This window comes from Theropithecus gelada, chromosome 9 (genome assembly GCF_003255815.1).
Source record: "Theropithecus gelada isolate Dixy chromosome 9, Tgel_1.0, whole genome shotgun sequence".
Taxonomy (NCBI): domain Eukaryota; kingdom Metazoa; phylum Chordata; class Mammalia; order Primates; family Cercopithecidae; genus Theropithecus; species Theropithecus gelada.
The window spans coordinates 295,673-308,719 of record NC_037677.1 but is presented as its reverse complement, the minus strand read 5'-3'; the positions used below and the strand labels follow the sequence as shown (position 1 = coordinate 308,719).

Sequence of the window (13,047 nt, the reverse complement as noted above, 5' to 3'; positions counted from 1 at the left end):
GCTCCTGGGGAGGTCTCGGGAAGCTTACGATCAGGGCAGAAGGCAAAGCGGGAGCCCGTGTGTCACATGGTGAGAGACTGAGCGAGAGGGAGGGAGAGAGGAGATACCCAGCTCCATTCTAAACAACTAGATCCCACGTGAACTCATGGAGAACTCTCGCGTTACCGCGAGAACAGGCCGCCTCCAGCGCTGGACATCACCATAGAGAGCTCGCGTTACCGCGAGAACAGGCCGCCTCCAGCGCTGGACATCACCATAGAGAGCTCTGGTGTTACCGCGAGAACAGGCCGCCTCCAGCGCTGGACATCACATTTCAATGGGAGATCCGGAGGCAACAAAACATCCAGACTCTGTTGTCCTTTAGTTTCTTTTCCTTTTCCTTTTGCACGTCATCGTGGTGTTGTGTAGGTAGCTCTGTGTTTTGCTCCTTCCATCTCTCTAAGAGTGGATGCTGCCTCCTTACATTCCCAGAGATCGCGGAGACGGTCCCTCCTGGAATTCATATTCTTCGTGAGGCACACGAAGCCGCTTGGTCTTGAACATCATTTCACCTTGGAACTGAGTGTGGAAGTTGACGAACGGGCGGATACCTTTATCAGCCATTATTTAGTGTACTGACATTGATTCTTCAGGTGGATGTTTTTAAATCCCCTTGAATTCTGCCTGTGGGGACCGTTTCTTCCCTTCCTCACCTTGTCTACCTTCTTGGGATTTTTACTTCCTAACAAGGTGTTGATGGAGGTAAATATCATGTAACTTGCTTAATAATATAGGGAACACAAATTGGGACAAGTGGTGTTTTACTCAACAAATTGGGAAGCATTTTAAGTGTTGGCAAGAGTGTGCAGAGATGGGCACTGCCGAGGCAGCTTGGCGCCGTGGCCAGACGCACAGATCCTGAAGCCAGCCTGAGACTGGCGCTGGCTTGGCTCTGCAGCAGCGGCCTTGGGCAGCCCTCAGCCCTCCTCACCCTGCCCGTCTGCTAAACAGTAGGGTCATGATGCTGCTCCCATCTCCACAGGGTTACTGTGCGGAGTAGGTCATTAAATATATAACCACGACCCCAGACAGCCGGTGTGAGGTGCTTTTCTAGTAGATGAGGAAATAATACTCCTGTTCTGTTAGTGGAGTGCAAAATATGTTCTTTTGGGAAGGTATTTAGGTGGTCTTAAAATTTTAAGTATATGTGCTTTTTGATCCTCCATTTTCTTTCTAGATACACATGTTACAGGTATATTTCTGGCTGTATAAAAATTGAATGAAAGAAATTATGTGATCATATATTGATGTTACTGAACACCATGTGACAAACCAGCTGAATGCAGTGGTGCACACACCTACACAGATGTACGCCCACACACAGAGACAGGGAAAGATCTGCAGGTATGTTTAGTGAGGAGACTGAGTTTTAGAATGTTGGGTGATTGGACCCAACACCAGGTCATGGGGGTGATGAAGTCCGGCAGAGTCAAAGGAATGAGAAAAGACAGTTTGAGAGAGAAAGTGGGACCAGGGGACCATTGCGAATATGGAGGCTGTGAAGGGCCTGAGCTCTGGACGTCCAGACTATTTATTGGTGATCAAAGAAGGTGTCGAGAATGTGGCAGTCGGAAGGGAAAGCATGTGGTCTGCAGCTGTGATGGTTTAGCATTTCCTTTGAAGCATGTGGAACATACTCTGCTACTTGAGATACTGGAGAGCAGGTTCTTTTAACTCAAGATACATTCGATCCTGGGAGAGCAAGGAGCCAGCGAATCTAGACACGTTCCAGAGGCCACGAGCCCTGGATTCTGTCTAAGCCATGAGGAGTTTTATGCCCTAGGCTTAGATAACAGTGCATCAGGGTAGCCTTCCACCCGTTAGCACAGAGCTTGGTGTTCCAAAGGCCATGAGGAGTTTTAGACCCTGGACCCCGGACATGTTCCAAGACTCTTTTACGTTATGTCAGACATGCAAGCCCTGCCTCAGCTTCTCCCAACACTCAGCTTTTCCCGACACTCAGCTTCTCTGCCAACATAGAAGAAGCAGCATCTTGATTCTGCTTTTTTTTAAAAAATCAATGTAGTGGTATACATACATATTTTATACTTAATCTTATATCTAGGAGTCTAAACTTTGACATATAAAAATCTCCATAGTGGTTATCTGTGGGGCACAGGATTGGAGCAGAAACAGGCACTTTCCCTTTGGACTGTGATGTTTGCCTTGTTCATACTAAGAATGTGCTCACGTTGGTTGTACTGTTTGCTTCTAAGTTTTTATAAAAAGCAGTAGACTGATGCCCTCAGTGTCCTGGGAATAGAGGCTATGCTTTGGGTCTGAGTCCTGCCAAGCCCCACCACTCACTTGGGTGGTGAAGTCAACCTTTCCGTGCCTGAGTCTTCTCATCTGAAATTGGGGAATAATAGCCATAGGCTTGTGGTGAGTTTTGAGTCCTTATGCATGAAAGACTCAGAACCATTTGGCACATGGAGGTTACCACTGGGGCATTGGTTTGCCATCTGGAGGGGGAGGCATCAGCACCACCAGGTCAGGTGTTAAGGGGTGGCCCCGGACACCACGTCTGTGGGGAGGTGGGGCTGTGAGGCTGCCTGTGTGTGTGCTGGGAGCACCATGCTTCTGTGCCTGGCTCTGTGTGTCCTGGGAGCACCGGGCTTCTGTGCCCGGCTGTGTGTGTATGGGGAGCACTGCGCTTCTGTGCCTGGCTGTGTGTGTGCCAGGAGCACCGCACTTCTGTGCCTGCGTGTGTGTGTGCCGGGAGCACCATGCTTCTGTGCCTGCCTGTGTGTGTGCCGGGAGCACTATGCTTCTGTGCCCGCCTGTGTGTGTGCCGGGAGCAACATGCTTCTGTGCCCACCTGTGTGTGTGCCAGGAGCACCACGCTTCTGTGCCCGCCTGTGTGTGTGCCGGGAGCACCGCACATCTGTGCCCACCTGTGTGTGTGCCGGGAGCACCGCGCATCTGTGCCTGCCTGTGTGTCCGCCTGTGTGTGTGTAGGGGGGAGCACCACATTTCTGTGCCCGCCTGTGTGTGTGGGGGGAGCACCACGCTTCTGTGTCCACCTGTGTGTGTGTCGGGAGCACTGTGCTTCTGTGCCTGGCTGTGTGTGTGTCAGGAGCACTGCGCTTCTGTGCCTGACTGTGTGCCAGTGTCTTGCACATCTGCAAGGAAGGAAACCCAGGGCCATGCATTTTCTCCGACTAGCAAGAGAATCTATCAAATATGAATAAATGTACAGGGGCAGGTTAAATTAATACAAGGTTAATGTCACTAATATGAACGTATTCAGCCTCCTGTAACTATCATTGTGTAAGCATAATTGAAAAGTTCCTATAGCAAATGCAGTTTGTAATCTTAAGGTATTATTAAATGTGCAAATCTTATTTCTCATTAACTGTGTGTAAACATAGAAAAGAGGATCTTGGCCAGGCACAGTAGCTCACACCCGTAATCCCAACACGTTGGGAAGCTGAGGTGGGCAGATCACTCGAGGTCAGAAGTTTGAGGCCAGCCTGGCCCACATGGTGAAACCCTGTCTCTACTAATGATAGCAAAAAAATTAACTGGCTGTGGTGGTGGGTACCTGTAGTCCCAGCTATTCAGGAGGCTGAGGCAGGAGAATGGCTTGAACCCGGGAGGCAGAGGTTGCAGTGAGCCAAGATCGCACCATTGCACTCCAGCCTGGGCGACAGAGTGAAACTGTGTCTCAGAAAAGAAAAAGGGAGGGAAGGGGGATTTTGTAATTGAGACAACAAAACACACATGATTGGGCCCTAAGATAACTTTTCCTCCCAGCCTCTGGCCTGGCAGGTCAGTGTTCTGAATCTCGGCTAGCCCAGCGTTTTGATTTCATGTGACTTTTTAAAACAAAAATAAGTGTACCTTGAATTTTTATCACTAAGTTAGTGTATTCGGGCTCTTGTAACAAAGTACCACACAGTGGGTGGTTTAAACAACAGACACTTGTCTCAGTTTCGGAGGCTGGAGTCGGAGACCCCGAGCTGCCACAGGGCTGGGCCTCTGGAGGTGCTGAGGGAACCTGCCCCAGGCCTCACCCCGGCCTCGGTGCTCAGCGATCCTGGAGGGGTACCTGTCACTGCAGTCCCTGCCTCCATCATCATGTGAGCTGCTCCCTGTGTCTGGGCCTCTCTCTCCTCTTACAAGGATCGAGTAATTGGATTTAGGGTCCATTCTAACCCAGTATGACCTCATCTTAACCTGGTCATAAGATGGCCCTGGCTTAAGGCGGTTCAACCTGCGATTTTCACCTTTACAATGGGTTTATCAGGTTGTAACCCCATTGTAAGTCCAGGGGCATCTGTCTCTGCACAGGCCCTGCTTCCAAATAAGGTCACAGATACGAGGGGTGATATTTTGCAAGGACACGATTCAACCCACAGCAGATACTGAAGCTCACAGTTCCTGACTCCCACATCGATCTTTGTAGAGGACTGTCAGGGTGAGGGAAGGGTGGCAGGACCACTGACAACACTGTTTTCATTTCGAGGTTTTGGTTTGTTTGGGGTCTCTGAGAAGTAAAGGCCGGGAGAATAACGTAAAGCCCAGTGATTTGAGCTCACGCCATCTAGGTGGTTCCGTGTGGGTTTTCTTATTTGGGCAGACTTTTCTTTTCTATCTGGTTAGCTCTATCCTTTTTGATTCTTACATCTAGAATAGTTCTGTTTCCAGAGTCTTTCATGCTTTTTTCAGTACACCAGTTACTTCATTCAAATGAGATCTCCTCTTGCAAATTTTAACTTTTATGTTGCCTCATTTATGTCTTCACTTTCATTATAAACCATAATATTTTAAAGTTAAACAGTAAGCTTAGGTCCAGCTTTTAAGTCTGAAGTGCATTAAAGATTTATATATGGAAAATTACAGAAACAAATGTGATGTGTACCTAAATTGTGGTGACTCGCTTAGATAACCATTGAGGAATTGTTAGTTTTCAGGAATATAATCCATGATCTTAGAGAGATTTTAACTTATTTGTTCACAAATTCAGTCAGCAGATGTTTGTTGCTAGACATTTTCCAGGGCTGGGATGCAGCTGTGAGCAAAACAAACTCAGGAGAGTTGGGTCTGAGGGAGGAGGTCACACAGGTAGTCAGAGGTGTGTGGGGCGGGCACCTGGGTGGGGAGTGTTTTCTGAGGGGATGAGAAGTCCCAAATTTGAGCCAAACTCTGGAGACGCGGAGGGAGAGGGCCGTGCGGGGGTCTGCCGGAGGAACGTCCTGGGTAGCAGCGAGAACCAGCGCAGAAGCCCCATGGCGGGAGCAAGCTGGGGTGTCCGGCAGAGGGGGGGGGCGGGCCCCAGAGTGGTGCACGTGTGCGCAGTGGTCTTCTGAAAACTGCCTTGCATGCACCCCCTTCTCCTGACCCACAGTTCATTCTACAGCTTGCCTGCCACCCAAATAATTTTCCTTAGAACTTGGCAGCCAGAATGGCACAGCGTCAATCTTATTTTAGATTCTTATATATAAAATTGGGCATACGCCCAGACAGCCTGCCTCTGAATTGAGGCTGGACAGTCGGGATTTCCATCGTTTCTGTTCAGTGGTTCTGCCTGCATTCTTGGAGTGGATGCACCCGCTTCCAGACGTTTGCAAAACTGAAGAGCAGACTGTGGAGTGAGCAGGAGCTGGGAGGAGAGAGAGAGCCGGTCTGTGCAGGGCCTGCATAGAGAGGGCAGGAGAGGAGCTGCCTTCGTAGTTTTCGGGTATTCTTGAGATTCCCTGGGAACGCAGAGGCGGAAGCAATAGACTCGCCACCAGCCGTTCATAAACAGAACGAGCACCCCCTAATGCGGCCACGTGGGTGGCCGGCCCTGTTCCCAGGGCCCCAGCCTGCCGCGTGTGTGCTGACTGCACAGCTGTGGTTGTGATGGCTTATCTGCCCCTGCATATTCAAGTTAAAAACTGTCATTACAGGCCCACGGATGACAGTAACCAGCCCCCGGGCCGGGGCGTCCTCTCCATGCATGGGCTGACCTACGGAGTCATTCGTGTGGACTCGGAAGAGAAGCTCTCCGTGCTCACTGTGCAGGATGTCGGCCTCGTGATGCCTGGAGGTGAGTGTGCGTCGCAAGCCACACAGATTAACCAGTTATTAAATGCTTTTCTAACACACATCACCAAAGCCCACATTCCCACGTTCCTGTGGTGTGTCCTCGGGCTGAAAGCCTCACTCCCAGTCTTCTGAAGTCCTTGTTAGGCTTCAGACATTTGAGGCAGCGTTCCCTCTCCTGGTAGATGATTGAGAAGATGGGGAAGGGCAGCTTTGCACAGTGGGGCCTCAGGCTCCTCTTCCCTGGAAGGCTTCGGGGCCAGTGCAGGGTCCACACTGGTGCTTGGGCAGCTTCCCTTCTCTGCCCCAGAGGACGTGCCCGTCCATCACCCTAAGACACCAGCCAGAGTGGGAACAGCCAAGCTTGGCTTCCCCCAAGGCAGACGTGTGAAAACCAAGGAATGTGAGTCTGTGTGACCATGAAGCCTGTTTTCAGCAGTAGAGCCCTTTTTCCTAGTCTCAGAAGCCTTTTCCACAGGTGTGTGAGGAAGCACCCAGCTGCAGGGCCCACCAGCCCCACCAGGAGTGCCCAGGCACCTCCCAGGAGGTTTTACCATGCTCAGGGTGCACACACCTGGCGCTCAACTCATGGGGTCACTGGCAGCATCAGCCCCTGGCTCTCTGGCCCCTGAAAGGGAACCTGGCTCTTTTCTCAGCTGGGAACCCCAGAGCCTATGTCTCCTGCTGAGCCCTCCAGGCATGGGGTGTGGGCTCAAGCCCAGCAGGGTAGCCATGCCTGTGCGAGCAGTGCTGCCACCATCAGCAGCAGGTTCAGGACGCCAGGTCAGGTGGGCCTCAGCAGGGACCCCCGCCCCGTGGAGTCTCACAGAGGTAGACCCCTCATGCCCCTTCATGGTGAGCTGCGCTAGGGCCAGGCACTCCAGAAGCTCTTGCCTTTCTGTTCGCCCGGTTTGGCATAAAAGAAATGAAGGCAGCCCTTGGCTTCCCTACTCCTCACTACCGCAGTTCCCTGTGGACGCCCTCCAGCATCCCCGCGGCTCTGCCTCTGCTTCCAGCCTCCAGCCCCTGTGTCCAGCCCACTCCCTGCCCCCCAGCTGTGGCCAGGCCCCCTGGCTCCATTTCTTTCTTTAATACCTAGTTTTCAAATAAATGGAGCTTCATAGTGAAGTCTTCAAAAGGTTCTGAAGGACACAATGGAAACGCTCCTTTGTGACTGTGAGAGCAGCCGCGAGCTTCCCAGGCTCCCTGTCAGAGGCACCTGGGGCTGTGGGACAGACACATGTGCCCTGCACCCCGTGTGTGTTCTCTGCCCTGGGTTTTGGGGTTTTCTCACATCATGATAGACCACTGCCTACACACGCATATTTTATATCTTGGGGTCCTCTGTCAGCACGTAACGAGCTCCGTGCTGTTCTCGAGGTGGCACAGTGCTACGTTGTGGGAGCACTAAGGTTATTTGAGCCTCCCCTGTTTGGGGATTTTCCCTCTTTTGCTGCTGCAGTGAGTGACCCCCTCGTGTCTAATGGAAACAGTTCTCGAAGTAGGAGTTCTGTTTCAAAGAGAACTACCGATGTAGCTTTTATGATGATTGTCTTTTCGAAGCTTGTGAGGCTTTACACCCTGCCGAGCGGTAAACAGCAGCACTTCTTTCTCCACTCCCTTATCCGCCCTATTACCTGACTTTTATTTTTACCAATATGATGGGTGAAGAATCTTTCAGTGTAATTTTAATGTGAATTTTTCTTCCTGTGAGTTTAGCTTATGTTTCCGCTGTTCCACTTCTTACACACCCGTACTCCAGCCCAGCGGGTGCCGGCTGTTTCAGGCTCTTTCTAAACAGTTCAGCTGTCACTAATGCACACCCCACCCCTCTGAAGCATGAGGCTCTTGGCTCCCTAATCAGATTTGTGGCTTGCAGTTGGGGGCTACGTAGGACGTTGTTGTTCAAAGCATCAAAGTGTTGGTGGTACAGACCAGTGAGAACTGATCAGCACTGAACCGTGCGCGAAGCGCTCCAGGGGTGTTCTCGGAAGGACTCACCTTGCATGGAGCATGAAATCGAAGGTTCAGATTTCCCTAAGACATTAGAGGCTTGATTTGCAGACTTCAGGTTGCACCACGTTGCTGATGTACGTGTGGCAGGTGGCCCTGAGGTTGGTTCTGAGGGTCCTCCCCAAATCTAAATGGCAGACGATGTTACGCCCCTAAATACAACTTGCACATTAACATTAAAGCAGTTGCAATATTTATTGATGTTTCAGCTATGAAATTGGCCATATTGCTGCAACAGGAAAAATCACGGCTTTTCAGGGAAAAGGAATGTCTGGCTGACGACCATCCATGCAGTTTTTCTCCAGACCCCATTCCTGTTCACTGGTGTCCTCGTTCATATTCGCGTCTTGCCTGTTTCCTTTATTCTCCCCACCCACCCCCTCTCACGCTGCGTGTGCTTTCCTGTTTGCTTTTAGCCATCATGTGTTCAGTGAAGCCAGACGGGGTTCCTCAGCTGTGTAGAACGGATGAGATCGGGGAGCTGTGTGTGTGTGCAGTTGCGACGGGCACGTCCTACTATGGCCTCTCCGGCATGACCAAGAACACCTTTGAGGTAGGTGGAGGACAGTCCTGCCACGAGCACTGCCTATGGCTCCGTCTCCAAACAGCCTTGGCAGGTGCATAGTGACAGACATGGAATGTAAGATCCATTTTCAGCAAGACGTGTTTATATTCATGAAAATGATGGCACTTTACCACTTGGTATCACTTTTGATACATTTGTTGTATCAGCATTGTTCTGACCTTATAACCAGGGTTTAAAACAACAAGCACGATTTCCTAAGAAAGGATCCTTTTTGTTACTTTTCTCACTTTTACTGTGAAAAGTGGATCATGAGGGAACGTGCACTTGTGTGCGAGAAGGGCTTCACCCAAGTATGTCTATGGTATACACAGACGTGTGTGTAATGTGCGTGCAAGGGGCGTGTGCACAGATGTGCTGTGTAATGAGCAGAGACATGAAGGGGTCAGACACAAGTTCAATGCTACAACTCAGAACTCATCTTTTTACCAAGCAGGTCCTGGCCTTATAAGTAGCACAATATTTAAGCTATACATAAGAAAATATAAATTGTTTGGGGATACATTTCCTAAATGTTTAGAACTTTTGGTTGTTATTGAGACAGGGTCTTGCTCTGTCACTCAGGTTGGAGGGCAGTGGCACGATCACAGCCCACTGCAGCTTTAAACTCCTTGGCTTAAGCCATCTTCCTGCCTCAGCCGCCGAGTAGCTGGGACTGCAGGCATGTGCCACCACACCTAAATAATTAAAAAGAAATTCTTTTGTACATATGGGGTCTTGTGCTGTTTATCCAGGCTGATCTCAAACTCCTGGTCTCAAACAATCCTCCCGTCTTAGCCTCCTAAAGTGCCAGGATTCAGGCATGAGCCACAGTTCCTGGTCTAAATGTTGAGAACTTTGGATGTGTCTGAACAGATGTTACAATACCTGTCCATGATAGCTTTCTTGAATGTGAATTGAACTCTCTAAAATATCCCTCGAAACTGAGCTAGATGCAAAGCTAAATAAAAACCCCATCTCCATTTCTATGTGACTTATCTGCAAGGGTGGAGGAAAAGAGGTTTACAGTTTGAACTGATTGGATTTGCTTCCTTAATATTTTTCTTTTCAGCATACTTCCAACAGGGGCAAATAACATTTTATGAATGAATAGAGATTACTTTAAAACTAACATACGTTGTTTAAAATGTACCTTGACTCTTCACTCATCTTTTACATTGTGGTTTTGTAAACGAAGTAATCAGTTCTTGCTGAGTGGCCTCCTGCGAGTCTTCTGGGTGTCACCTGTTCAGGGTTCAGAGGCAGGAGGAGCTCCCGCAGGTGAGTGGAGGTGCAGGAACGGATGGGGTCCTGCTGAGGTGGGCGGGAAGTGCGTTTCTGCCTGTTGACCACCAGCGGTAACTGCGACCTCGGCCCTCGGGCAGGGTTGCTGGGATGAAAGGCAGAGCTTAAGCAAAGCAGGTGCCGTGCCGGCAGGAGAAGCGGTGAGGACTAAAACCAGCTGGCCACGTGAACGGTGGCCTGATGGATGCTGTTTCCGCAGGTGTTTCCCATGACCAGCTCCGGGGCTCCAATCAGCGAATACCCGTTCATAAGGACAGGCCTGCTGGGGTTCGTGGGTCCTGGGGGTCTCGTCTTCGTGGTGGGCAAGATGGATGGCCTCATGGTGGTCAGCGGGCGCAGGCACAACGCTGACGACATTGTGGCCACCGCGCTGGCCGTCGAACCCATGAAGTTTGTCTACAGGGGAAGGTCAGTGGCGTTCTGCAAATTAAGCATATAGTTTCCGGTCGGCCACGCTTATGTGGTTTTGAAGGGTTGAAAGTTGCACAGATTCCTTAAATGTATTGTGTCTCGGTTTCCTCTTCTGTATAATTGAAGCAACTGGACTCTGACCTCTGAGATTTAACCTAGTTCTGAACGTCCAAGATTTTATAGAAATTCCCTGAACCCCGTAAATATATTTCCATTGAACTTCCCCTCTAAGTATAAAGGAATATACCGTAGAAAACTTCTGATAAATAATGGCACAAATTAAAGATCCAGATATTCATCACAGAGCGGGTTGGAGAGACCCAAGGGTGACGGTTGAGTCACAGACTTGCATGCGCGCAGACGCTCGCCACTTCCCCGCTCTACCGCCGTTTTCTTCCCTGCCTTGCCTGGCGCACAGCGGAGGCTCTGTGATGAAATGAGTTGCTGGGGTTCCTGAGTTTTTGCCAATCGGGAGGAAGTCATAAAGTGTTTTAGAGCCTTTTTTCAGTTTGGAAGCTGACAGGAGCAGGAAGTAGATACCTGGAGATGATGTTGCCTCCTTTGAATTATTTTTAAAGCTACAACCTCTTTGTAAAGAAGAGTTTACTAGAGGTGACTGTGCTGTACTGATGGTATAAGGCACATATACCTAGCAGAAAATCACTAGTTCTGAAACAGGAAATTTCTACTGATTTGGAGACCATTAACTTCACAGGTGCAAACTCAGCTGTGAAGGGTGTGGCTCTCTCAATTTCAGCAGGTCTGATCACTGCACATTTGTCCCTCCGTACCGAAAGGCATAACCTGGTCACCAGAGCCCACGGGTGCTGTGCGTGGCCTCCTGGGGATGAGGGTGACCTTGCCTCGGCAGCATCCCTGGGCGCCTCCCGCAGCTCTTCCCGTAATGATGAGTGGGGGGAGATTTGGAAGCACGGCTGCCGTGTTGAAGTCGTAGTTGGAGCTGTGTCACCCGCTCGTGATGGTGATGGAGCCCTGATCGCGGAGGGAGGGCTGCATGAGCGTCCGGTGCAGGCTCACCGTGCTCCTGTGTCCCCGCAGGATAGCCGTGTTCTCAGTGACTGTGCTGCACGACGAGAGGATTGTGATCGTGGCAGAGCAGAGGCCCGACTCCACGGAGGAGGACAGCTTCCAGTGGATGAGCCGCGTGCTGCAGGTTGCCCTCCCTCGCCCCGGGCACTGGTCCCCTCTGCCTTGTTTCTGGCCTCCTTCCTTCATTCACATCATGGCGTGACCAGCTGTGGCTTTGCCCGTGGGGTGGCCCTTTTTCCCTTCCCTTCGTTTGATCAGAAATTACATTAAGTGTCCAGAAACTCGGGGGTGTAGGGACCAGGAATTGGCACAGCTGGTTCCTACTGGTCACCTTGGGGAGGTCAAAGGAAGCTTTTTGTTTGATCGTGAGAACATGTCTTTTCTCCAAAGTTCCTTTTTTACTGTGTTTGGTCTTCCACAAGCCCTGGGTAACATTATTCAGCTTTAGTGAGTTTAGTAAGAAAACCCTTTCTCTTACCTTGGCATTTTTGCGCTGGGAACAATGCTTATACTGCACAGACTTCTGTGTACTGTGGATCATATTTTGCATAATATAAATAAGTACTGAGTGTTTCTGCTTCCTATTATAATATGACTTCCTCTTTCCTAACTTTCTAGGCGATTGACAGTATACATCAAGTTGGAGTTTATTGCCTGGCCTTGGTGCCAGCAAACACCCTCCCCAAAACCCCGCTTGGTGGGATCCATTTGTCAGAAACAAAACAGCTTTTTCTGGAGGGCTCTCTGCACCCCTGCAACGTCCTAATGTGCCCCCACACCTGCGTCACAAACTTGCCTAAGCCTCGACAGAAGCAGCCAGGTATGTGCACCACCTGGGCAGCTTGTGAGGTGCGGGAGTTCCCTCAGGGCTGCATGGCACGGAGAGGTGCGGGAGTTCACACAGGATCTCATGGCATGGAGAGGTGCGGGAGTTCACACAGGGCCACGTGGCACGGAGAGGTGTGGGAGTTCCCTCAGGGCTGTGTGGCACGGAGAGGTGCGGGAGTTCACACAGGGCCACGTGGCACGGAGAGGTGCAGGAGTTCACACAGGGCCTCGTGGCACGGAGAGGTGCGGGAGTTCCCTCAGGGCTGTGTGGCACGGAGAGGTGCAGGAGTTCACACAGGGCCACGTGGCACGGAGAGGTGTGGGAGTTCCCTCAGGGCTGTGTGGCACGGAGAGGTGCGAGAGTTCACACACGATCTCATGGCACGGAGAGGTGCGGTAGTTCACACAGGGCCACGTGGCACGGAGAGGTGCAGGAGTTCACACAGGGCCTCGTGGCACGGAGAGGTGCGGGAGTTCACACAGGGCCGCGTGGCACGGAGAGGTGCGGGAGTTCACACAGGGCCTCGTGGCACGGAGAGGTGCAGGAGTTCACACAGGGCTGCTTGCAGGAAGCTGATGCTTGTGGGAAAGAAGTGGTTACCCCAAGAATAGAACGTGGAGCGGGGGCAACTTGGATTCTGGTCTTCTGTCTGTAAATGCCTTGCTTTTATTCTCTGTAGGCTCAGGGGTGTTAGTGTGGTCGTCAGCACATAACTGGCTGACTCTGTTCTCTTGTAGCAAAAGCTCATTCTCCTGAAGGACACGGCCGTGGTGCTCACTTTCTAAGCACATTGGGTTCACGTGTCTTG

At 50.8% G+C, this 13,047-nt stretch overlaps 1 protein-coding gene across 2 annotated transcripts in view; it reads left to right on the top strand.

The window, feature by feature from the left end:
* The window catches only part of DIP2C (disco interacting protein 2 homolog C), a 368,414-nt gene that overhangs the window by 276,142 nt on the left and 79,225 nt on the right, over positions 1 to 13,047 (top strand). For both annotated transcript variants that reach the window (XM_025396905.1, XM_025396903.1), the window contains 5 exons: positions 5,934 to 6,073; positions 8,499 to 8,635; positions 10,149 to 10,357; positions 11,420 to 11,534; positions 12,029 to 12,230. In XM_025396905.1, coding sequence (XP_025252690.1) covers positions 5,934 to 6,073; positions 8,499 to 8,635; positions 10,149 to 10,357; positions 11,420 to 11,534; positions 12,029 to 12,230 — 803 coding nt within the window. The remainder of the gene's footprint in view (positions 1 to 5,933; positions 6,074 to 8,498; positions 8,636 to 10,148; positions 10,358 to 11,419; positions 11,535 to 12,028; positions 12,231 to 13,047) is intronic.